Raw genomic sequence first — 27,126 nt, 5'->3', positions numbered from 1 at the left:
GCACCGTCAACTCCACCAGGATGATCTTCTTTCCCTCTGGAGACCACATGATGATGTCGGGTCTTTGAGTGGTGGACAGCACTGCCTCTGGGAAGTGGAGTTTACTCCCGAGGTCAACCTCCATTTCCCATCCCTGGGCTGACTGCAGGAGATTCTGCCTGGCTTGGCTGTGGGCGACAGGTCTTTGACCATCTTTCACAAAGGCGATGGTGCTCAGCAGTGGCCTTGCTTTGGCTGGTTGTTTCTTCCTCCTCTCCTGCTCCAGGATGTCTGCGAGCACTGCCAACGCCTTGTCATGGCGCCACCTGTATCTCCCCTGTGTCAATGCGGTCTTGCACCCTGACAGAATGTGCGCCATTGTTCCTTTCCCGCCACACAACCTGCACATTGGGTCCTCCCTCATCCCCCACCTGTGCAAATTGACTGGGGTTGGTAAGGTGTCGTACACTGCTCGAAGTAGAAAGGATATACGGAAGGGCTCCGCCACAGTTCACTCCATATGATGGTTTTCTTGGGGAGGTTCCACCTCATCCAGGCGCCTTGAGTTGTGAGCTCGATGGATTTTGCTCTTCTCCCTTCTTCCTCAAGGTTTCGGAGAGGGGGGGTGAGCGAGAGGTCCGCGGTCGTTTATAACATAATGTTATAGATAATTGTTTTATGTGTTTTAATGTGTAGGTATGTAAATGTTTTCAAAGACGTTTATGTTGAAATAAAAATACCTACAAGTAATTATGTTTCCTTGTATTAATACATACAGAAGTATATTTCCTTGTATTAGTTTGCCCTCTTGTGGACATAATGCGAAAAAAAAAATTTGAATGGTTCGAACCTATGAGTTATTTTTAGAATGAATATTCGAACGTCATTTTTGAGCAATTTTGACAGCCCTAGTGAGGACTAAGACTGATAAACGCATTTCCTTTCTCCAGGTGAGTGTGGTGGTTTCTCTCATTACCATGATTGCTCCTTCTGCCTTTGAGCTGGTGGCTCAGCTCGAGATGTACCACCCACGAACCTCGCTGAGATTCCAGCTGGCCAGGTACTCCATCACTCCAACATCTGCTGCAGAACACCTTATATAAAACATCACAGGCCTTACTGCACACTAACATTGATCGTATGTTGATGTGTACAGAGTGCTTGTTTTATACCTGGGGAATCTCTACAGCCTCATCATTGCCCTCCTTGATAAGGTCAACAGTATGAGCTCTGCTGTGAGTATAGAAACTAAAGAAAAATCATTATCTGGCTTTTTGTTAACAACATGGGTCTTATTTTCATGGTCATCATTCCTTTAAGTTCAGATAAAATCAACTGAATTCCTGATATCTGGAGATGTGGCTGCATCATAGAGTCAGGTACAGCAGGGCAGCAACATGAGTGATCACAGGTTAGAACAATCTCAGTTGTATGAGTTGGTTCAACTAATTACAATCAAAACCCCACATTTTCTCCTCACTTAACCTCAAATGGTGTTTGGCCACTCAAACCATTTTAGTTTTATGTACCAAGGTTTTGAGATTTTTAACTTGAGCCAGCGCCACAAAAACATTTCTGCTCTTCAAAAACATACACTGGAAAAGCCTCACTCAGCAACACATGCCTTCAGATATAATGGCTCCATTACTTTGGATAATCATCAGACCTCACTGTAATCTTCAGACCTCACTGTGTTTGACATTCTGTAAAAGTTTTTAGAGGGACTGTTGCTTTGGTAGTAAGTACAAAAACTTTCTGCATCAAACATCATCAGCAGTTTCAAGTGGAAATATGTGTGTAACGAGAATAAACAGTTCCCAAAAGAAACATAAAAGAGACCCCAATAACATTTTTCCAGTTGTTTAGTGAATATAGAGGTAGGCTGATGTTGCCAATACTTTCACATTAATATGTTAACATTTAGTCCATTTGTTTAAATTAATGTACACTGACTACATAATCTTTCTTGTATTTACAGATAAGTGAATATATTTCACCCAAACCACAGCTACTATGTAATCAGTGATAGTAAGAGCTATCTTTATAAACAGGATCACCATGTTACACTGTATGGTTTCATGTGTTGAAAATACAGTACAGGCCAAAAGTTTGGACACACCTTCTCATTCAATGCGTTTTCTTTATTTTCATGACTATTTACATTGTAGATTCTCACTGAAGGCATCACAACTATGAATGAACACATGTGGAGTTATGTACTTAACAAAAAAAGGTGAAATAACTGAAAACATGTTTTATATTCTAGTTTCTTCAAAATAGCCACCCTTTGCTCTGATTACTGCTTTGCACACTCTTGGCATTCTCTCGATGAGCTTCAAGAGGTAGTCACCTGAAATGGTTTCCACTTCACAGGTGTGCCTTATCAGGGTTAATTAGTGGAATTTCTTGCTTTATCAATGGGGTTGGGACCATCAGTTGTGTTGTGCAGAAGTCAGGTTAATACACAGCCGACAGCCCTATTGGACAACTGTTAAAATTCATATTATGGCAAGAACCAATCAGCTAACTAAAGAAAAACGAGTGGCCATCATTACTTTAAGAAATGAAGGTCAGTCAGTCCGGAAAATTGCAAAAACTTTAAATGTGTCCCCAAGTGGAGTCGCAAAAACCATCAAGCGCTACAACGAAACTGGCACACATGAGGACCGACCCAGGAAAGGAAGACCAAGAGTCACCTCTGCTTCTGAGGATAAGTTCATCCGAGTCACCAGCCTCAGAAATTGCAAGTTAACAGCAGCTCAGATCAGAGACCAGATGAATGCCACACAGAGTTCTAGCAGCAGACCCATCTCTAGAACAACTGTTAAGAGGAGACTGCACCAATCAGGCCTTCATGGTCAAATAGCTGCTAGGAAACCACTGCTAAGGAGAGGCAACAAGCAGAAGAAATTTGTTTGGGCCAAGAAACACAAGGAATGGACATTAGACCAGTGGAAATCTGTGCTTTGGTCTGATGAGTCCAAATTTGAGATCTTTGGTTCCAACCGCTGTGTCTTTGTGAGACGCAGAAAAGGTGAATGGATGGATTCCACATGCCTGGTTCCCACTGTGAAGCATGGAGGAGGAGGTGTGATGGTGTGGGGGTGTTTTGCTGGTGACACTGTTGGGGATTTATTCAAAATTGAAGGCACACTGAACCAGCATGGCTACCACAGCATCCTGCAGCGACATGCCATCCCATCCGGTTTGCGTTTAGTTGGACCATCATTTATTTTTCAACAGGACAATGACCCCAAACACACCTCCAGGCTGTGTAAGGGCTATTTGACCAAGAAGGAGAGTGATGGAGTGCTGCGGCAGATGACCTGGCCTCCACAGTCACCGGACCTGAACCCAATCGAGATGGTTTGGGGTGAGCTGGACCGCAGAGTGAAGGCAAAGGGGCCAACAAGTGCTAAACACCTCTGGGAACTCCTTCAAGACTGTTGGAAAACCATTTCAGGTGACTATCTCTTGAAGCTCATCGAGAGAATGCCAAGAGTGTGCAAAGCAGTAATCAGAGCAAAGGGTGGCTATTTTGAAGAAACTAGAATATAAAACATGTTTTCAGTTATTTCACCTTTTTTTGTTAAGTACATAACTCCACATGTGTTCATTCATAGTTTTGATGCCTTCAGTGAGAATCTACAATGTAAATAGTCATGAAAATAAAGAAAACGCATTGAATGAGAAGGTGTGTCCAAACTTTTGGCCTGTACTGTATATTTTATTACATTTTATTATTTGTCATTAAATGAATTGCATCGTTCAAGAAAAAATCAGGTCGTCAAATCAGGTTGTGTTAGCTTAGCATAAAGGCTAGAAACACAGTAAAACTTCTGTCATTTACACAGTTTTGTGTGAACTAGAAAATTGCACTCAGTAGAGTGCAAGGGCCTTTCCAAAACTGGACCCTACCCACTCCCCCTCTGTCATGGGATGTTACTCAGGGATACACACAACGGCAAGCTTTGGGACAAACTTTCCTCTCTGTGTGGAAGGAGGAACTGTCGTAACTTTCTGTAACCATGGAGAAAAATAACGCGTAACCCAGTTTTATGGTCTACATAATGGTGAAAAGTAAACTTTATCCAATTTTATGTTTTTCATATGCATTTGTTGCACTTAAAGGAGCTATATGTAAGAAATCTAAAGCAAATAGTCGTAAAATCATTCTAATATGTCACAGAGACTATGGAATAATGTTCATATAACATACTGATCTCACCGACAACAATAGTACAGCCAGAATATTTGCATATAAAAAACATTTTTACAGTCCGCAAATCATGTTTATGTTTTGAATTTGTGTTTTGGCCTGTTGCACCACCCACCGCTGTCTACCAGTCACGCAGCTCAGCATCAATTACAGTTATGACTGAGCTACAGCAGCACGGCAAGCAGCATTAGCAGTGTCCCGGTACATAGCAATAGCAGCCGGCTTCTCCTCAGCTGTATCCTGGCAGCAGCGTTAGCAGTGTCCTGGTACATAGCATTAGCAGCCGGCTTCTCCTCAGCTGTATCCCGGCAGCAGCGTAAGCAGCAGAGAGGCCGGACTTGTTGGAACGGTCCGCTGGAAAACCGAAGATCAAGGACACGGCAACGCGGCCCTGCCACGGCAGCCGCCCGTGGTCTCTAGCGTGCCGCTGTCCAGCAACCTCGAATCTGTAGGGGAGGGGGGGCGGACACGACTCATGGCAGTATTTTGAATTTGAGTGCAGTAACCATTTTGGCCACATTCTTACATACAGCGCCTTAAATTTAATCTGTACATGCTGCTATTGTTTACCTTAGTTTTTTTTTAATATATATTTTATGTTTTTATCATTAATAGAAAGGAATACGTTGATTAACTGATATATATGAAAAATAAATAAACTAAATTGAAATAAAGCGTACTCCTCAACTTCTTTGGTAGCATTTCTTTTCTTTTTATTTTTGTTTTGTAAACATCTTTTGGGTTTTCACTCTTACGTTTAGAAGCTGCTTGGTTTTTGTAACAATTGTTGTAAATAAATGGCACTACAATCAAAGGAACGCTACTGTTTTCTCGAGACTAGAGAAGCATATATTTTATTCTTTATAACATGTTATTGTCTGTATGACAATAGGCCAATAAATGCTATAAATCTTAGTTTTAGCAGGTTATTTTTGCGAGGATAGTTGCAGAACTGTATTTGTACGGAGTGTCTTCCATGACAAAAACCATATGGCATTGCACATGGTCAGCAAGTCAGCATCGATGCAGGCTTGCTTTCAGAGGGTATTATAACTCACTTACACTCCTCACTAGTTGGTTTTGGACGGTACTAAATGTGACGAACCCTCCACATGAACACAAACAGATTGAAACTGGCTCGGGAGAGGGTGTTGGGGGTGGTTTGGAATGGTGTGAAATCTCTGCCAGAAAGTTGCACAGCCGCTTGGGCTGATTGCATCCACCCTAGACAATTCTTGTTATTCCAGCATACATGCCACAACATGTTTCAAAAGTGTTCCAGAACCTAAGAGATACACTTATATTTATAAGCAGAGTCCCAAGGTGTGTTAGTTTTTTGTTTTTTTTTGCACTAGCAATATTTCCCCAGTGCCTACATTGGTATTTTTCAGTATTTCATATCCTTTATATTTGTACAGCTTAAAAACTAAAAGGTTATGTAAGTCAATAAACCATAGACAGAAGACCAGGGGCTGTATTCACAAAGCTTCCTAGCACTAAGAGTTTCTTAAGCAGAGGAGAAAATTGCGGAAATACAAAGAAGACGAAGACATCCACTCAAAACGCTGGATGACAGTGAGTTAATGAAACGCTACAGATTAGATCGTGCAGGTATAATGTTTGTGGTCAATCTTGTTAGAGATGCGCTCACATCCCCCACAGAGCATACTAACACTATAACGGCAGAAATGAAAGTGACCACAACGCTAAGATATTTAGCAACAGGAAAAATGCAACAGTGCAGCAGTGATGACTTGGGTCTGTCCCAGCCTTCTATCAGCAGAGTGATCACAGAAACAATTACAGCACTTGCAGCCTCATATTGTGACACAGTTCATTTCTTTTCCACTGAATGTCCACACCTTGCAGACTCACAAAAGTAGGTGTAGGTGTAGGTGTCATTGATGGGACGCACATCCGCATCAACGCACTAGCTCAAAATGAATATGTTTTTGTAAACATAAAGTGCTACCACAGAGTCAATGTTCAAATTTTCTTTGGTGCTGACTACATGATTTTGGACATTGTAGCAAAATGGCCAGGCTCCACCCACGATGCCAGAATACTGTCCGAGAGTGGCCTGAGACAGCTGTTCGAGGGACATTATATGCCAGCCTGTTGCCACTTGTTAGGGGACAGTGGCTATCCATGCAGGCCATGGCTCCTTACACCCTACCTCCGTCCTGACCCGGGACCGCAACTAAATTACAACAGGTAACTGAACAATGGCCTTTAATGAGTATATGTGAAAACAACATGTAAGGAGTAAACACATATAGAGTATCATGGTAGTTTAAATATTTCCTACAAAAAGCCTACACTGTCATGTATTGAACATTATCTGCATTATTTTAAGTTGCTTTAAATTAAATTCTGACCATTTATTTGTATCAACTGTTAGGGCCCAAAAGAAAACAAGCACAGTGGTTGAACGGTGTATTGAACAACTGGAGAGGCATTTCAATGTTTTACATGGAGAGGTGCGGCTGTCACCAGAAAAAGTCTGCAAGGTCATAACAGCCTGTGCAGTGCTTCATAATATCTGCAAACCAGATAAATCCCAGAACCTCACAAGGGCTGTCATGTTGATGACCGTGATGAAGATGAGGATGAAAAGCTACACCCTCCACAGGGAAGGAACATGCCCCAGAGTGGGCTTCCTAGCCACTGTCCCACCATCAAGGGAGTGTACAGATCTATTCCACGGCCTCACTTTGGGAAATCAGACCACTCATCTGTGCTTATGCTACCTGTTTATAAGCAGGAGGTTAAGCGTACAAAACCCATCATGAGGACGGTTCAGCACTGGTCGGAGGATAACGAACTCAGACTCCAGGGCTGTTTTGAAGCAACTGACTGGGCGGTTTTCAGAGACCCCCTGAATCTGGACGACGATACTGATGTTGTTACTAGCTATGTGAAATTCTGTGTGGATACCTGTATACCCACCTGGACAATCTGCTCAAATCCGAATCAGAAACCGTGGATGAATGGCACTGTTCGCCAGAGGCTGAAAGAAAGATCTGCAGCTTTTAAAGCGGGGGACACTGAGCATTACAAGGAGGCCAGGTATGCGCTGAGAAGCGCCATCAAGTCAGTCAAAGACCAACACCGGCATAAATTGGAGCAGCATTACAGTAACAGAGATGCAAGGCGCTTTCAGGACTTCACGGGCTACAAAAACAAGCCGAGCAGACTGACAAACTCCACCGCTTCCTTCCTGGAAGAGCTTAGCGGGTTTTATGCTCGCTTTGAGCAGAATACGGAGCCTGAGTTGGATCACATCCTCACAAGTAATCAGCACAGCGAGACCTCTTATCAGGTGATAGAGGCTGACGTGAGTAGAGTGTTTAAATCTGTTAAAACAGGCAAGGCCGCTGGGTCAGATGGTATCTTACCTCGAGTCCTAAAGTCTTGCTCTAGTCAGCTATCGTGTTTTTACAGACATTTTTAACCTGTCACTGTCACAATGTTAAGTACCAACATGCGTATCATCGTCATTAGCCCCTTTTCCACTGCAGGAACTTTTCTCATTTACCCAGGATTTTGAAAAACCTCTGTGCGTTACCACCAAAATCACCTGCGTAAAAAACTTTCCCTCAACCCCAAATTTGCCCTGGAAAACGTAAGTAAGTAAGTAAGTAAGTAAATTTTATTTCTATAGCACTTTTCACAGATAAAATCACAGTGCTTTACAGCAAGAATAAAAAGCAATAAAATACAAAGACAACACAGAAAACACACAACGGCACAGAAAACAGATAAAGTCACAGAGGCCCAAAAACATCAACTTCAGTAAAAAGCCTGTCTAAAAAGATAAGTTTTTAGTTCTCTCTTAAAACCTTCAGTGGACTCTATGCTACGCAGAGTCAGAGGTAGTGCATTCCAAAAGCGTGGAGCACTGGCCTGGAAAGAACAATCTCCTCATGTTTTGAAATGGGTGCGGGGGACCATCAGGAGTTTCTGATCAGATGATCTTAGTGAAAGTACCTAGTAGGGGGGTAGGACTTTTCAGATTACCCAGAATTTCTGAGGGGCGGTGTGCTGTAGAACGCTTATCGGTGGAGCACACACGCAGCATTCCGCACTGGTATGGGCAGCCGCTGCAAACTTTATTTAATTTCTACAGGCTCCACTTCGTTTCTGTTTTGATTAAGGATGGGTACTGAAACCCGGTACTGAATTAGCCCTGGGGCTAAATTATCAAAGACTGTAGTATTGATAAGCGCTAATGGTATTGGTTCTTTTGTGCCGGCGCTGAACTCCTCCCCACTCACACATACATCGACGTAAGCTGAAATGACAGCTGTCTGTATGTAGACTATCTTAGTTTGACACTTATCTTAAAATACTTTTCAACCTCGCTGCTGGATGAGACAAACAGCCCCAACTCTACCAGCACGTAACCGGCCAAGCTGGCGGCACTAAATACAGGACACACGCCGAATCATCTACTTCATCACGCTAATTTGAATAACTTTACCGCAACTTTGAGGTGCAGTGGAAACGCAAACCACACAGATTACCAGGAATTATTTTACCCAGGTAATTATTAATTAAATTCCTGGTAATAAAAGTTTCTGGAAATGTTGGTGGAAAAGCGGCTATTTGTGCCTGTTCCTAAGAAAACCCCTGCATCTTGTCTTGGTGATTACAGACCTGTTGCCTTAACACCTGTGATTATGAAATGTTTTGAGAAGCTGGGGCCTATTGCACAAAACTAGGATAAGGGATTAAGCCGGGATACCTTGGTTATCCTGGCTCAACTTATCCGTGATCTGGTTGCACAGAAGCGGAATAGTGGAAAGCGGGATATGTTATGACATAAGTTACCATGGAGATTTATTCTGTGGAGCGAGCCTGCTCCAGATCAGGCTAAGTTCCAGGATCTATTTAATCTCATCCCTTATCTCAGTCAGCAGTCACCACAAACGGAAACCAATAGTTATTCCACTGCCCACTGCACACTGTTATCACATTCAACCAGACCCACTGTCATTATTTAAACATTTGTGATCATTAATTGCAATCATTTTAGATAAATGATGATTTTAGATGATTTTGCAATCATTAGATAATTTATAGTTTTACATAGACTATATATAAAATACACATCCCATATAAATATAAATACACATCAAAGAGTAACATGAAGTTCCTTTATTGAATAAGGACAAATCAAAGCAAGTAAACATCAGCTCCTTTCAAAACTGAAGTCACACAGTGACTCTACAAGATAGAAAGCACGGAATCAAAGCATATTATACAACACAAGAATAAATACACATTCAAAGGTCTGCATATGATACACCCTGCATGCCTGCACACTGAAATAAATGCAGGACAAATCCATACACAACAAATGAACAGACAAATGAATGGATGCAGTAGCCTCCCTGCAAGCTTGTATACACACAGTATATAGCACAAACAACATAAGAGGCCAAATCAGTTTAAACTGAATAAAAAAAACACAAATTCCTCTGCTAATGCAGGCCATATTTAACTGAAATTTAAAGCATGCGTGTTAACTAAAATAATTTAACACATATTGGTCCCTGACCAGCTGACCACTGTTGTCATCAGGGAAGATGGCAGGATTGTCCCAGTCCATGTGTGATGGCACTCTGGGGGGCCTCTCCTTCCTCAGGCAGGCCACATTGTGGAGGACATCACAGGCCACAGTGATGTCACATACCCTCAAAGGGCTGACCCTTAAGTGGTTAAGACAGTGAAAGCGTGCCTTCAGGATGCCAAAGGTCATTTCGTTCCTGGCCCTTGTCCTGGCATGGGCATTATTGATTATAGGCCTGCTGTGCTTCCTGAGGGTCTGTGTATGGTGTGAGGAGAAAAGGCTGGCAGGCATACCCCCTGTCCCCCAGCAACACCCCAGAGAATTCACCTGTCAATACAAAATCTCATCATCACAACCTCATAAGAGTGACATTCTTGACACAGCCATGATGTAAAAAGTGGTTATTAATAGAGGTTGTGCGGCTCACCTTGTGATAGGTGCTGATAGATTCCAGAGGTCCGAAAGACTTGGGAGTCATGGACTGAGCCAGGCCACTTTGCCACAACATTGCTGATCAGATAGTCAGCATTGCAGACCATCTGAAATTATAAGATGAAGACTAATAAACCAATCAGTGCACATCACATGCAATGCACAGTGTTCATTAATCGACAATATCAAAAAGTCATGTATACATATATATAAACATATATATATATATATATATATATATATATATATATATATATATATACATATACATATACATATATATACATACATACATACATATATACATATATATATATATATATATGTGTGTGTATATATATATATTCACATGATCAATCAGCATACACACGCACGCACACACATAAACACACACACACACTTGCATACATATGAAACAGCAGAGGAGCATGGAGCATGAAGAGCAAACATAAGATAAGATAAGAGGAACTTTATTTATCTCAAAGGGAAATGCAATTAAGTCAGTGAGCTCTTCTATTTATCAATGAGTTATACAGTCTGATGGAGTTACATTTACACAATTTCACTCACATATGGAGTCAATTTCACTTACAATTTCAACTGATTCCTAATCAGAGTAGGCCTATGTTTTCGGAGATGTTAATTAACTATTTGGATTGTAATTGTGATGGTTTCAGCGGAGCAGTGGGTGTGTATTTGTGCACGGCGGGGTCTATTTGAGGAAGCCACGTGCGCGCACTGATCCAGGATTGGTTTCACCTGGCTTGATGAATCTGTGTCTGCTCATCCTGGCTTGGTCTTTGTGCAACCAATTAAGCCTGGACGCTCTTGTTCTGGATTTGTTGAACCCAGCTCAGTCATTTATCCTGGATGTCTAAATCCTACTTTTGTGCAACGGGCCCCTGGTGAAGACATACATAAACAACAATATTCCTGTTAATCTCGACCCTCTAGAGTTTGCTTATCGACCTAACATATCTGTTGAGGATGCTGTATCACTGTCCATTCATACTGTGCTTGAACATCTGGAGTGCAAAAATGCTAATATGTCAGATTGCTGTTTATCGATTCCATCTGCAGGTGGATTTACGACTTTCTGACAGGCAGACCTCAGACAGTACGAGTTAATGCCAACTACTCATCCACAGTTGTTCTTAACACCAGTGCGCCTCAAGGCTGTTGCCTTAGTCACCAGAAACACCTCAACAACATAACTGTGAAATTCGCAGACGATACCACAGTTATTAGACTTATTAGTAACAATGATGAGGCTGCTTATAGGGACGAGGTAGCAAATCTGTCTGTTTGGTGCAACAACAATAACCTTTCTCTGAATGTTGCAAAAACAAAAGAACTAATCATTGATTTCAGGAAATCCAATTCCACACACCTTCCTGTTTGTGTTAATAATGCTGTTGTTGAGATTGTGAACTCCTTTAAGTTTTTGGGCATTCGAATCACTGACTCCCTCTGCTGGTCTTTGAACACCAGCATGTTGGTCAAAAAGGCATAACAGAGACTATTCTTTCTGAGGTGTCTCAAGAAAAATGGTTTGTCCACAAGTTCTCTCATCAATTTCTACAGATCAACTATTGAAAGCATTCTCACAGGAGGCATCCTAGTTTGGTTTGTCAGTATTACAGCTCAGGATCATAAGCTCATTAAAAAAACAGTAAAAACCCCTTCAAAAATCATTGGATCACCACTGCCAGAGGTAATGGACATCTACACCACATCTATACCACCTGCTGCAAGAACAAAGGACTCTTACCACCCAGCACAAAGCCTGTTCTCCTACCTCTCTTCAGGCAAACGTCTGCAGAGCATTAAGGCACGCACCAGTCACCTCAAGGACAGTTTTTATCCACAGGCCATCAGACTGCTAAACAGTAGCACTTAGTGCTATGTGTGGTGTGCACGTGGTTATTCCTCTGGATGTTTATTGAATGTTGTTTATACTATTTTATGGACTTTTTATTGACTTATTATTTATTTTTTATTGTTTTTTTTATTGTGATGTGAGGGTTGAGAAGGGGCCTGGCAAAATGCATTTCATTGCATTGACTGTACACTGTCCTTTTAATGTATATGACAACAATAAACTAAACTAAACTTAACTTACAGAGCGCAGTTTACACATTTGCATTTTAGGCAAGTTACAGTCGATGTAATATAAAAACTTGTAGCTGTATTGAACCAAGAAATCGTAGTTTTACTAGGCATACATTATAAAGCATGTTGTAATAAAGACACAAATGAATGCATTATTTACTTGTCATGTAATTTATTTTCTAGAAGCTCGATTTTTAGTTTGTAGTACTCCTCCTGTAAACAAAGGACTCTAGTGTGCTGTTGGAGGACATCCATTTCAGTTTCCAATTTTCTGTCCTGCAGGGGTGGTGTTGAGGCAGCAGCAGCAGCAGCAGCATCAGACAGGCTTTGAACAGGCTGAACACCTGCGAAGTTGAAGGCCCCGGTTCCTCAGATCACAAACACTGTTAATTCAAGACAGTTTAGTTTTTGTTTTTTATTAATATCATAAAAAATATAAAATGTATATGCGTCATGACCTATACTTTAAATTAAATTTGTTTGACATTCTGTTTACTTGCCTATTGGTACATAAAAAACAACTTGTTCTACCTTTGCTGCATTTCCATCAGCTGAATCATTGAACTGTCCGTGCCTTCCTGTCTGTGCCAAAGGACATTAAACACTGTCTCTGCCACTTGAGACAAATGTTTAGTGGATGGCCTGCCCCCTATAAACAAAACATAATATGAGCACATATATTTCTGTATGTAACTTAACTTTGCCAGGAGTTGTAAGATGTATAGCACTCACCTGTGAGTGAGGATTCCCGTTTGTGTGCTGCAATCTCCACTCTTGCTTTGGACTGCAACACATACCACCTCTTTTCACACGCACAACTAGAGGGAATGCAGTGTTTATCTGTTGCGCTATGTCCTCCCATGCCTGCCTCTTGGCGTGCGCTGTGACACCTGGGCCAAATTGAACCTCTTAAAATAGTTTTCCGCTTGTCAACTAATTGGGCCAACAGAAGACATTGCTCCTCTGTCCAGTTGGGTTTTCGGGTTCATTTGTTTGCTTCCATTGTCATTTGGTCACTGGTTTATGGTAGATTTATGCCAAACCTGCCACTTAAATAGATTGGCCAGCAATCACAGATATTGATTAAATCTGATTACCACTGGCACCACTGTTGCCTTTACTCCCCACATCTTTTCTAGCTCCTCTTTCAGCCCTTGATATTTTTCAAGCTTCTCATGTTCCTTCTTCCTGATGTTGCTGTCACTTGAATTGCTACATCTATCACCACTGCTTTCTTCTGTTGTTTGTGTATCAACATGATGTCTGCGTGGTTAGCCATCACCAGTTTGTCAGTCTGGATCTGGAAGTCCCACACAATCTTAGCTCGTAGGATATGTCTTCCATTGTGACCTTGGCACTTCCAGCCCATACTCAGTGCAGATGTTCGTGTACACTATGCCAGCTACCTGGTTATGGTGTTCCATGTGGATCTTCCTGCCTGCATCTTACTCCCTGCTATTATATGCTGAACTGTCTTCGGAGCATCTTTGCATAGCCTGCACCTAGGGTCCTGTCTGGTGTGGTTGACCCCTGTTGCTATTGATCTTGTAGATCAGATCTATTGATCTGCCAAGATTAGTGCTTCCATGCTGTCTTTCAGTCCAGCCTTTTCTAGTCACTGGTAAGATTTTCTGATGTGGGCCACTTCTTCAGTCTGTCGGCGGTACATGCTGTGCAGGGGCTTATCCTTCCATGATGGTTCATCCTCCTCTTCTGCATTCTTGGGTTTCTGCTGCCCGAAGTATTGACTTAGCAGGTCATCTTCGGGGGCCATCTTCCTGATGTATTCCTGGATCTTGGTTGTTTTGTTCTGGACAGTGGCTCTGATGCTCACCAGTCCTTGACCCCACCTCAGATCCGTAGCCACTCTTTATGATGAGTTGACAGTGCATCTCCTTTGTATATGCTGCACTTGATGGTAACTTGTGCAGTTGTCTTTGAGTTGGCCTCCAGAGTCATTTTCCACACCTCCATTGAGTTCTTGATGAAGGCTCTCAGTGTCCTGTTGTGGTGTACATTTCCAAGCATTGTGGTTATGTGGTGGCACTGAGTCATGGGCTTTCTTGTAGTCAATCCAGATGGTGCATAGGTTGGTCTGCCTGGTCTTGCAGTCTTGGGGGACTGCTCTATCGACCAGTAGCTGGTGCTTGGCTCCCTTGGTATTACTACTACTTCCTTTCTGGGCCTTGCTCATGGCCATGTGCCTATTCATCTTAGCCGCTATGACGCCTGACAGGAGCTTCACTGTTGTACAGAGGTAGGTTATTGGCTGGTAGTTGGATGGAACCGTGCCCTTCTGGGGATCCTTCATGATCAGGACTGTCCGTCAGTCATCCACTCTGGATGGGTCTCATCCATCAGCAGCTGGCTCATTTGTGCTACCAGGTGTTCATGGAATGCACTTAATTTCTTAAGCCAGTAGGTGTGGATCATGTCAGGGCGCGGTGTTGTCCAGCTCTTCATACCTGATACTCTGTCTTGGATGTCTGCCAATGTAACGGTAACTGGCTCTTGTTCTGGGAGATTGCTGCGGTCTGCTCTTAGCCACTAGCCACTTAGCATCGGTGTTGTGTGATGCCTCCTTCTTCCTATGCTCTTCCAGTATTTTTTCAGTTTCAACCCTGGGTGGATCTATTCTTGGGGCTTGGTACCCAATCTCGGAGTGTGGGGATCCCCACTTTGACCTGTCATGCTGGCTCCTCCTTGCCGTAGCATGTTTGTTGAACCTCATCAATCTCTAGTTGTGATAGCTGTTGTCATTTGTGGACGTTGTGCCAGGAGTTATTTCTTTGTCAGTGTTGATGTTGGGTTTCGAAGCATTCATATGTCCCACATCTTCTGCATGTAACCACTCTCGCTGGGGTTACTTGTATAGTAGCATTCCAACAGTCCTCTATCTTCTGCTCTAGTCCATCTATGCTTTGTTCCAGTTCCCAATTTCTCATCAGGGTTCCCTGGTTCCCCAACACCTGAAGCGAACCTTATTGACTGGGTGACGTTCAAGCCGGTATGACTCCTGTTTTTGCGGTTCCACTCATCCTGAGGTAGAGGGTTAATATTTACAGGTTTTCATTTCCCAGTCTCACACTTACCAGGAGGGTACAAACCCAGTCTGACTTGGATACTGTGTAACATAGCGTTAAATACATAATATAAAATAATATAAAAAATATGACAATAACACAAATATGCACACTTTACAACTATCAAACGCGGTGAAATTACATGTAAATTGCAAGGTTTTGCTCTTAGCCATCATTAAAAGTGCAAATTAGGCATGCTACATCTGTTGTATCTGTGCCCTGATGTTGTTTGCCATGACATAATTTGAGCATGTTACTAAAAACACAATGTTTACACATTTCTGTTTGTGTTGAGGTTAAATGAGATTGGAGTGAGCCAGCCAGGCCAGCTGTTTCCCGTGTCCAGTCTTCATGCTTAACGTCGGCCTGTTTGAGGCTCTGCACTGAACACACAGACATGATACTGATATGTGTATCTTCTCAACTCAAGCCATTTCCCAATATGTTGAACTATTCCTTTCACAGCTGTGACATTATTAGTTGCCCATAAGAGTATCATAGCATGTAGCTGGTGATGGACCCTACTGTATTTGTCTTCCAGGTCCCATTGAATCCAGGTAACTGGTCTGACCCCAGGTCCTTCCTGGCCACCATCTCTCAGCCTGAGGTAGACAGCCCATCCACTCTGGTTTCTGAGATCTCTGTCTTTGAGCCACGCAACAGCACCATAGCGACCATTGCCATGGTTCTCGATGTTACAAACACCAGCACGAGCAGGTCAGGGATCATCTCCAACCAGACAGCTCTGTTTGAGAAGAACACCCGCTCTCAGCAGGACCAATGCTGGGAGACCTATGTTGGACAGGTTCTCTCTTTTGATTGCTATATAATATACTTCTTCACATGGCATGTTTTGTGCCTTTCTTCAACAGGAAGTTGGTCCACTGAAAATAAAGTCACACAAATTCTAATGAGTGTCTAAAGCCAGACTGGGGTCACTTTTACTGAATGCGTTCCCTTATGATTAAAATGCTGTTTCAGTGGCTTTGAAATATTGAATATAAAAGATTTAGGATAAAATTTTTAAGAATTAGGGGTGATTGATATACCGAATATACTGTAATGTATCACGGCTTGTTCTTTGTGCAATGTACAATATGACTATTGCAAATTTCTAGTATAAATGGCCACGTAATTTTTTAAGTCACCGACATGAAACTTGCTTTGGCATTTCAGTTTTTTCCCGTTGCTCTAGAGGGGGCATTACTGTGGCCGACAAGGACAAACGCGATGCAAATACAGAAACGCACTGCATATAAGAAAACAAATGCAAAGGGAAAATGCTGCAAATACAGAAACATGCTGCAAATACAGAAATGCGCTGCAAATCGAGAAACGTGCTGCATATGAGAAAACAAATGAAACGTGAAAACGCTGCATATACAGAAACGTGCTGCATATACTGAAACATGCTGCAAATAAGAAAATGCTGCATATACACTCATACAATGGAAGTGCTCCAGGCCTCTAGGGGCAGTGCTGAGCTTCCACCCGAGAGACAGACGAGTGAGCGAGAAGAAGAAAGTTATGTTTGGAGGGAAGTTGGAGCTGGGACAGGCAACACAGAAAGGTACTATTCTTTTTTATTTTTCTTTTTTTCTTGTTTTTCACGTGGCCCTCATCTTTTACTGTATAATGAAAGTGAAGCTGATTTACACAGCTGACGTTACTGTGCTAGAGACTTTGAGTTCTACATGAGTAGTGTATCCATAGTAGTAATGTTAGCTAACGTTACTGTAACTAACGTTACTTTCCGGGACACCCCAGGGATTTGATTGCAGTTAATGATTGCAGTTTATTTTCGACCTTGTCTCCACATATGATTGGATACTTTATTGATCAGTGACAGGCTTTTGAATAAGAGGAAGGTGGAGAGAGGCAAAAGGGAGAGCAGAGAAGGTGTGTAAAAAGAAATGCAACGGGCAGAGGTGCAGAGGGCAAAAAGAAGTTAAGCCGTGAAGAGATGACAACTGTTTAAGCCACAAAAGCTATTTAGATCCCAATGAGCCCACTCTGTCCTGCTCCTTTGCTTCTGGAGCAACGGAAACAAACTATAGAAACCATGTGCTTGTGAGCATATGAAATATGGAATATATCGACTTGCAAGATGACATCAGCTGGCATTCAGAGCAGTCTGAGGCTTGTGCTTTCTACTCACAGGGATTACTTCTACGTATTCTACCCCATTATTTGAAACTTTGGCCATGTATAATATGAGCAACCTTTAAAAAACTTTAAAAACTTTAATAGAAGTCTTGGAAGTTTTTATGGTGGATTTATTTGATTTGATTTTCCTTGTTTTTAGGATTTTAATATAAATGTCATGATAATCTGTTTCCTATGTTAGGCTCTTTTGTTTCATTTTTATGAATGTATTGGGTTAGATTATTTATCATTATCATTGCTATTATTTATTATTATCATCATAATCAAAGTTGGGTGAAAGTCCTTGCTGGATGTAATCACTTTCACCTTCATGTTTTTATCCCACTCGTGCATATTTCCTATAATTGCGGTGAGCCGCTGATCTTGGATTATTGCAGCCCATGGAGTTTTCATTATGAGTAGCAAAAGAGTCTTTTCTGTCCTCCTCCTCGGACTCGGGCAGTGCAGCATTGTGTCCGCGGTACAGACTCAATGGGAGGAGGCGGCACTCAGTGCTGATAGACAGCAGGCAAATCAGAGACAACATTATTTTATGATTGTTTCACAGCGGTTCAGGTCTAAACACAAATAGATAATATTTAATTTTATAACCCAAAAACTAATATCAAATTATTTATGATATGAGCTGTTAAAAGTCTATAATGAATAAGTCTATAATGTAATCATGACCTCTGTATTATACATTAAAAAATGTTCAGAAAAATAGGCCTCCGAACTGAAACCTGCGGTGTCCAGGAAAGTAACGTTAGCTAACATTACTACTACAGATACACTACTTGTGTAGAACTCAAAGTCTGCAGCACGCTAATGTCAAATAAACACCAGCACGAGCTTCACTTTAATTATACAGTAAAAGATGAGGGCCACATGTGAAAAACAAGAAAGAAAGAAAAAGAAAAAAGAATACGTACCTTTCTGTGTTGCCTGTCCCGGCTCCAACTTTCCTCCAAACATAACTTTCTTCTTCTCGCTCACTCGTCTGTCTCTCGGGTGGAAGCTCAGCACTGCCCCTAGAGGTCTGAAGCACTTTCATTGTATGAGTGTATATGTAGCATTTTCTTTTTGCATTTGTTTTCTTATTTACAGCACGTTTCAGTATATGCAGCACCTTTCTGTATATGCAGCGTTTTCCAGTTGCATTTGTTTTCTCATATGCAGCGCGTTTCTCTATTTGCAGTGTGTTTCTGTATTTGCAGCACATTTCTGTATTTGCAGCATTTTCCCTTTGCATTTGTTTTCTTATATGCAGTGCGTTTCTCTATTTGCATCGCGTTTGTCCTTGTCGGCCACCGACAGTAGACAGCAGTTGAGTGCTGAAACACACAACTGCAGACACTACTAATGTAATGAGCAGGTTTTGAGTAGCCTGCTTTGAGTGGTGAATAATTAAAGAAACTGCATATGTTTGTATATTTACATGATGTTCTCACGACAATGTGTATGGTGTGTCTCCAGGAGATGTTGAAGCTGTCCATCATTGACATGATCTTCACAGTGGCCAGCATCCTGCTCATTGACTTCATCAGAGGTTTGGTCGTTCGCTACCTAAGTGACTGCTGTTGCTGGGATTTAGAGAGCAAGTTTGTAAGTTGTACACGCGTTGAGTTTTTGTGTTTTAAAACTTAAAAAAAAAAAAGTATAACTGCTGTAAAACAGTGAATATCCATTTTTAATTGTTTTTGTATGGATTAAGTTAACAAGATATATATTAGTGAGATCTAGAGGCCCACAAAGCATTTTCCCCACAGACCAGTAAAATAACCGTTGACCGGACACCTCCAACTGCCACCAAGGTTAATTTGAAATCTTTTCATTATGAATTTTTGATCCATTGAGGTTGCATATATGTAAAACTTTCCTTGAGTCAAGATGAGCAATAAAAAAATCTGTGATGTGATCAGAATGTATTGGTCGGGTAAGAAGGCGGGGTTTCCATGCACTCTATACATTTTAAAGTGTTAATCTATGGCTGCAAATACTTAGATGTCAGTCAGAATTGGGTCAATAGCAATTCTCCACCTCAGCCAGATTTACTATGCTGCACTGTAGGTTCACGCTGACTCAAACTTACGTACAGGAGTCGAGACCTGACATGAGATTTGATCGTAGCTTCCACTCACGTCCTCATTGATAAATACAGAGCTGTGCTTGGAAATGACTATACACCCAGTTTTCTGTCATAAGTTTGTTTTATTAAATGAGGGCCAGTGTCAGGGTCAGGTTCCTTCCTTGTCTTCTCTTTGTAAAAGAACTGACACACATCCCCTTCACAGATCCTGAGTGCAGGTGGGGGATTAGTATGAAGGTATAGTAGTAAGATATAGTAAAAAGGTTTGAGCACCTGTAACAGTAGAATTTGTAGTTGTGTACAGTGATTTGTATGTGTTTAAGTATGAGTTGTGTACTTGTACAGTGATTTGTATGTGTGTCAGTATGAGTTGTGTACTTGTAGATTTTTTTTTTCTCTCCACAAATACAACACAAACACAAACACACACAATTTGAATATGTGCAAACCTGAATGTGAACTTGTGCAAAAAATGTTCAATGTATGTAAAATAATTTCTCAGGAAATTATTTGTGTTCCTTTAAAACACAAATACAAATCGATAATTACAACTGCTCGAATCTTCCCCACGAGTCACAGATTCTGTTTCCTTCCCCACGAGTCACAGATTCTGTTTCCTTCCCCACAAGTCATAGATTCTGTTTCCTTCCCCACGAGTCACAGATTCTGTTTCCCTCAACTACAAATCACAAATCGTGCCTCCACTGAGATATTTGGTGAAAAACTATCTGTGCATTCAGTCTATGGAGAAAAAGGCGGGTGCTGATCTGAGATCGACTGATTCCACAACCAATCAGAGGAGAGGGACTTTTGTCTGCATGGCGGAGTGAGAATGAGAGAAGGCCTGCCAGTGCTGGATTGTTTTCAAACTAACAGCAGCAGAGATAGCGATTTTGCCAACATTCAAGGTAGGTTGTATTTTTAACCACATTAATAAATAAACTGCGACGCGAAGCTGAGAAATTTAGCGTCCTGTCACTTTTCCTCTGTTTTACTAACCCTCCTCCCTGCCGTGTGCATTTGTTTTCAATGAAGTCGTTGAGAAATCAATCCGTGGAGCGGTTGATTATCATACACATGTTACGATGTGTGTATTGTTGTAGTCTTATCTGCCATAAACTGTAACAAGAGATTACAGGGCGCGTGTGGCACGGTCGTGGTGCCACTGAGAGGAGAGCTGTGACCCCGGGTGAGATCGGCTCATGCAGGGTTAGTTTTCAGCTGGCAGGACGCCTTCTGACGCGTCAGTTCATTTCTGTCAAAGTTAGATATCGCATGCAGGAGTGACTCTGCATATCCTTGATACAGTGCTGGAATGACATATTGCACATTTTGTATCACTTCCTCTTTCCACTAGAGGGAGTTGGAGAGCGCACTAATTATACATCATGTTTTTGTACATCAAATATACACCACAGCATGTAACTTTCAGATAAATCGAAAAATAAGCGTTTGATGAGACCTACTTCCTGTCGCCACTAGGTGGGTCTATGAGTATCAGGAAATATGGTAATGAAAATGTGTTCAGGGCGGGACTAATATGAATCATGTGAAGTTTGGTGGAGACAGGACTATTTATGCCAGAGCTACAGCAATTTCGTTTTTCATGGCGAGACCTCAAGATTCAATGCTCGGCAGCGGGTGCGCCATTCAACATTGGGCAAATCCTGTGATAACTTTTGGTCACAACGTAGTCACGCTTACATACACCAAGTTTGGAGCCAATCTGATTAAATCTGTAGGACAAGTTCATTAATTTACAAGCCCTGGAAATGGGCAAAAATGCACAAAAGAGGCACAAGTAAATTCAAAATGGCAGACTTCCTGTTGGGTTTGGAGCATGGCTCCAAGAGGCTTTTTTTAACGTGATTGAGTGTTACAGGTGCCTACCAAGTTTCATACATGCAGGTCAAAGCAGCTTTGGGGGCTGCTTAATTGAAATATTCTAGGGGGCGCTGTTGAGCCATCTTGGTGCATCAAAGCACAAAAATCACATCAGACAACAGGACTTGCAACCTGTGATGTGTATGCCACGTTTGGTGAGTTTTCAAGCATCCCTTGTCCCTTCAAAACAACATCGTGTTTAATGGCGAACAAGGCGGCGCCACGGTGACAGCGTTTGATGAAAACTCAAAAGCTTCATTTTTAAGTATCATCAAGGTCTAAGGACTTAGACCAGCAAGTTTGAAGTGGGTCTGATTAACCTGCTAGAAGAGGGACATCAAAGAATGTATAAAGTAGCTTTCTGTTGCCAGTAGGTGGCGCTATGGCAGTGATTCAAAATTCCTCTGTAGATGTGTTCAGGGCTGGACTGTCATCATATGTGTGAAGTTTTGGCAAGATATTCCCACGTGGAGTTACAGCAACGTTTATCATCATGGCGAAACATCAAAGTTCGCCGCCAGGCTGTGGCCATGACCTTCGACGAAAACTCACAGTTTCCACAATAAAGCATCATCAACGTCTTATGACTTTTTTGACCAAGTTTGAAGTGGATCTGGTCAAGTCTGTAGGAGATGTACATTAAAGTCTAAAACATGACATTTCCCATTGCCAGTAGGGGGCGCTATGTTTATCTCTAATTATTGACATGTAGACGTGTTCAGGGCGAGACTGTCATCAATCCTGTGAAGTTTGGGCAAGATTGGACCATGTATGCTGGAGTTATAAACTACTTCCTGTTTAGTGGCGAGACCCCTATCTGTGATGCCATCCCACGGTCACACGCATTGACGAAAACTCAAGCTTTTGATAACTTTTCATCTTCAAGGTCTTGGGATGGGACAGACCAAGGTTTGAAGTCGATCGGATGAAATCTCTAGGACTAGTTCGTTCATTTATGACCCCTGGAAATGGCCAAAAATGCACCAAAATTGCACAGTAAATTCAAAATGGCCGACTTCCTGTTTGGTTTAGAGCATGCCTCCAAGAGGCTTTTTTGTACGTCTCTGAGCGTTACATAAGCCTGCCGAGTTTCATACATGTAGGTTAAACTGGCTTCAGGGGCTGTTTCCTCAAACTTTTGTAGGGGGCGCTACTGAGCCATTTTTTGGAACCTGTGCACGAGACCCTTAAAATATCAAATTTTTTCACCAGTTCTGAGATGTGTGCAAAGTTTCATGAGTTTTCGGGTATGTTAAGCCTCCCAAAAAGGCAATTCATTTGGAGGAAGAAGAAGAAGAATAAAAAATCCTTGCATTTCAATAGGGTCCTCGCAGGTCTCCTGTTCGGGCCCTAATTAAAGCTGCAAGCAGCTGTGATCGGGCCCTCGCTCCCCTATGCAACCGTGGGGGCCTGAGGCACACGGGGGCTGTGGTGCGAAGCGAGAAGGGAGAAAAAACCTGGCAGGAGCGAAAAAACGCAATGTTTTGTTCATCCACCAGGTGGCGCTACGAGCGTAACCAGATGTGGCCAGGTGCTTTCAGGGGTCAACCCTCATCACACATGAAATTTCAAGCAAATCGGACAACGCATGAAGGATCTATACCAAGTTGATGTTTCGTGGCGATGGATGAAAAGTCGCCACTGCCGCCGCCACAGCCTGCAACATGACAGGACACGTATGTCACTGTGGACATTCATCAACTTGATCGTCATGTGGCCACAAAATGTAGTTGATCAGGTCAGGAGCTTGAGGTTGGTGTTTGTCAGTGTAAAAGATGGCATTGCCTGTTTCCACAAGGGGGTGCCATGAGCAAAATTGCCTACGAGCATATGGATGATCTGTAAAAAATTTGAAGTCGATTGGATGAAATCCCTAGGAGTAGTTCGTGAAAATACAACACGTGGAAATCATGCCAAAATGACAAGTCAAAATCAAAATGGCCGACTTCCTGTTTGGAGTAGATCATTGGTGCCAGAGACTTTTATATGTGTCTGGACAACATACACATGTGTACCAATTTACATGTTCCAACTCCAAAAAAAAAACTATGGGGAGGGGTTGTTGAAAATTTCAAGGGGGCGCTATAGAGGCATTCCCCCCCCCCCCCCCCCCCCCCCCCACAGGTGATGCCCCTATCAGATGCAAGAGCTTGCCATTCTTGACCTGTGTGTCAATTTTCATGAGGATATGAGGATGCTAAAGCCATCAAAAAGCCAAACGTATTTGGTGGCGAGGGAGGCGCCATAGCGGCCACGCCCTTTGACATAGAGAAAAGCTTTTAATAACTTTTCATCAGCATGGTCTCTGGATGATCTGTAAAAAATTTGAAGTCGATTGGATGAAATCCCTAGGACTAGTTCTTTAAAATACAACATGTGGAAATCACGCCAAAATGACAAGTCAAAATCAAAATGGCTGACTTCCTGTTTGGAGTAGACCATTGCTGCCAGAGACTTTTATGTGCGTCTGGACAATATACACATGTGTACCAATTTTCATGTTCAAACTCAAAAAGAAACCCTAGGGGGGGGGTTTTTGAAAATTTCAAGAGGGCGCTATAGAGGCATTTTGTCCCCCCCATGGGCAATGCCCCTATCAGATGTAAGAGTTTGCCATTCTTGACCTGTGTATCCATTTTCATGGGGAGATGAGGTCATTGAAGCCATCAAAAAGCCAAACTTATTTGGTGGCGAGGGATCGATAGTCACCACGCCACCACATTGACACCATTAGACGTAGCTTCACAGCGTTCATAAGGTAGCTTTACCAACTTGTTCTGCATGCATTAGAAGTGGAATGAAGTTGATGGGGTCAAGTTTGTGGCATTAGCACATGTTAAAGTAAAAACTGGTCACTTCCTGTTACCACCGGGGGGCACAATGAGTAAGATGGGATATTAACATATGGGGGCGTTCGGGGCGGAGCCATCATCATGTCCAGCAAGTTTGAAGCTGCTGAGATCAAGTATGTCGGCGTGAGGTCCGTTTGAAATTCGATGGTAAGAAAACGAAAAGTCGCCAAAATTTGTCACGCCCTAGCGGCCACACTCCTTCACATAGAGAAAAGCTTTTAATAACTTTTGATCAGCATGTTCTCAGGATGATCTGTACCAACTTTGAAGTCGATTGGACGAAATCCCTAGGAGGAGTTTGTTAAAATTTAAGTTGTGGAAATCGCCGTAATGAGAAAATTCAAAACAAAATGGCTGACTTCCTGTTGGGATTTTACCATGACATTAAGAGACTTTTTTGTGCGTCTGGGTATGATACATGTGCGTACCAAATTTCGTTTGCCTACAACAAACTAACCCCAATGGGGAGGGTTTTTTGAAAATTTGTAGGGGCGCTTTTTCGGCATTTCGCGTTGACCCTGTGCAACCGCCCATAAATATCGAATTTCAGATGCGGCCAGACGAATGTGGAAAGTTAGAAGCATTTTGAAATTTGGGAAAGGGCTGAAATTGGGGCATGAAATGTCGCAAGAATAATAATAATAATAATAATAATAATAATAATAAACAGCGTGATTTCAATAGGGTCCTCGGACGACTTCGTCGTCGCTCGGGCCCTAATAAACAGCGCGATTTCAATAGGGTCCTCGGATGACTTCGTCGTCGCTCAGGCCCTAATAACGTGTTATTGATCTGATTCAGCAGCTTTCTTACTGTCATCGCTCCCTCTCTTTATTCACTCTCTACTCTCTACCAGCGTCAGTGGATTCGGTGTTTCGGTGTAAGTGGTGACTGTGTTAACTAGTGACTTTCTCACATTACAAGATACGTTACAAGAGGTGAATGAGTCTTCTGAACACAATTCAACTTCAGCGTAACTTTGATATTAAACACAGACGTGTATGTATTTAAAAATTATTAAACTACTAAAGGCTTATGAGAACACCTATGTGACCATATAACACGGTCACCACTTAAACCGAAACACCGGCTCTGTGTCTGCCTGTGTAGCCGCTTACTGACGGAGCAACTCTGTCCCCTGTTCAGTGTCCGGACCTTTTATATAAATAAATAAAGTAGCAACCGGAGAGAAATGACAGTAAACTGCAACAGAGGCTAATAATAATGATATAATGTTAGCCTCTGTCTCAGAGGGCGGAACTGAGTCTCCGTGTTCATCAGAGACAGAGACCCAGGAGGATTACATAGAATGTGGGCCACCACAGTCTATATGAGTAATGGGAAACATTGATAATTCATTTATTTTTAGGGGTGCTTAGATCAATTTTAGGGGTGCTAGAGCAAGAGTGACAGGACGCTAAATTTCTCAGCTTCGCGTCAGTTTATTTATTAATGTGGTTAAAAACACAACCTACCTTGAATGAATGAATGAATTGAAAATTGCTCTTTCTGCTGCTGTTTGTTTAAATCCAATTCACCACCGGCGGGAACTCTTCTCCTTCTCACTCCGCAATGTAGACAAAACCCCCCCTAATTTGATTGGCTGTGGGACAAAAGCCCCTCTCCTCTGATTGGCTGTGGAATCAGTCGATTTCAGATCAGCACCCACCTTTTTCTCCATAGACTGAATGCACAGACAGTTTTTCACCAAATATCTCAGTGGAGGCGCGATGTGTGATTTGTAGTTGAAGGAAACAGAATCTGTGACTCGTGGGGAAGATTCGAGCAGTTGTAGTTATTGATTTGTATTTGTGTTTTAAAGGAATACAAATAATTTCCTGAGAGAGTATTTTACATACATTTAACATTTTTTGCACAAGTTCACATTCACATTTGCACATACTCAAATTTTGTCCACAACTTCACATTGTTTGATACAGGTGCACAAATATGTTTTGCACCAAATATACTGCAACAATAGGAGCAAAAATGTGAGCGTGTCAGTTTTTTAATCTGTGACTTGTAAAATAAGATTTGTGCACCTGTAATTAAGACTTTGTGAATGTGTAAGTGCTGTGTTGTATTTGTGGAGAGAAAAAAAATCTACAAGTACACAACTCATACTGACACACATACAAATCACTGTACAAGTACACAACTCATACTTACAGATCAGAAATACTTTATTGATCCCTGAGGGGAAATTATTATTACACATACAAATCACTGTACACAACTACAAATTCTACTGTTACAGGTGCTTAAACCTTTTTCACCAATAATACCTTCATAGATTAGTAGGGGCCGGGGAGGGGGTGCGAGTAAAACACATTTGGGTCATCAGTCAGTTGATGGGTCTCCACAGTGTGAGGCGATGACCTCCTTTATGTGGTGTTGTCGGCAGTCTCCTCCACACTGATGCAGAGTAATTTTTCAGAGTAGCTCCTCTTTGATACTTTGATCTCCAAGTTGCATATTGCATTGCAATTGGCTTCCAAATACATTGAGATGTCACAAAATCAAATTCTGCTGGTACATTCAACTGAGATTTCAGGTGAGTACAAAGCAGATAATTGTAAAAACAGCTTTCTTGTGTTAAACGCATATAGAAGAAAAAAGGTTTTGAGTGGAAGGGGAGTTTCAATGCAATAATATGTGGCACAAATTACTGACACCAAATATGGTTACAGTATACAAAAAACCTTATAAACAAAAAGCAGCCTGCTGAACCATTATTTGATAGAATGCATCATTTG

At 41.9% G+C, this 27,126-nt stretch overlaps 1 protein-coding gene across 2 annotated transcripts in view; it reads left to right on the top strand.

Annotated features, from left to right (window-relative positions):
- tmc3 (transmembrane channel like 3) overlaps window positions 1-27,126 on the top strand; it is a 178,823-nt gene that overhangs the window by 87,508 nt on the left and 64,189 nt on the right. For both annotated transcript variants that reach the window (XM_078162494.1, XM_078162484.1), the window contains exons 11-14: window positions 930-1,039; window positions 1,136-1,214; window positions 15,942-16,205; window positions 19,022-19,150. In XM_078162494.1, the coding sequence (XP_078018620.1) occupies window positions 930-1,039; window positions 1,136-1,214; window positions 15,942-16,205; window positions 19,022-19,150 (582 nt within the window). The remainder of the gene's footprint in view (window positions 1-929; window positions 1,040-1,135; window positions 1,215-15,941; window positions 16,206-19,021; window positions 19,151-27,126) is intronic.

The sequence above is a fragment of the Epinephelus lanceolatus genome, chromosome 2, assembly GCF_041903045.1.
Source record: "Epinephelus lanceolatus isolate andai-2023 chromosome 2, ASM4190304v1, whole genome shotgun sequence".
Classification (NCBI taxonomy): domain Eukaryota; kingdom Metazoa; phylum Chordata; class Actinopteri; order Perciformes; family Serranidae; genus Epinephelus; species Epinephelus lanceolatus.
The sequence above is the reverse complement of the archived record's forward strand: the minus strand, read 5'-3'. Positions and strand labels throughout refer to the sequence as shown.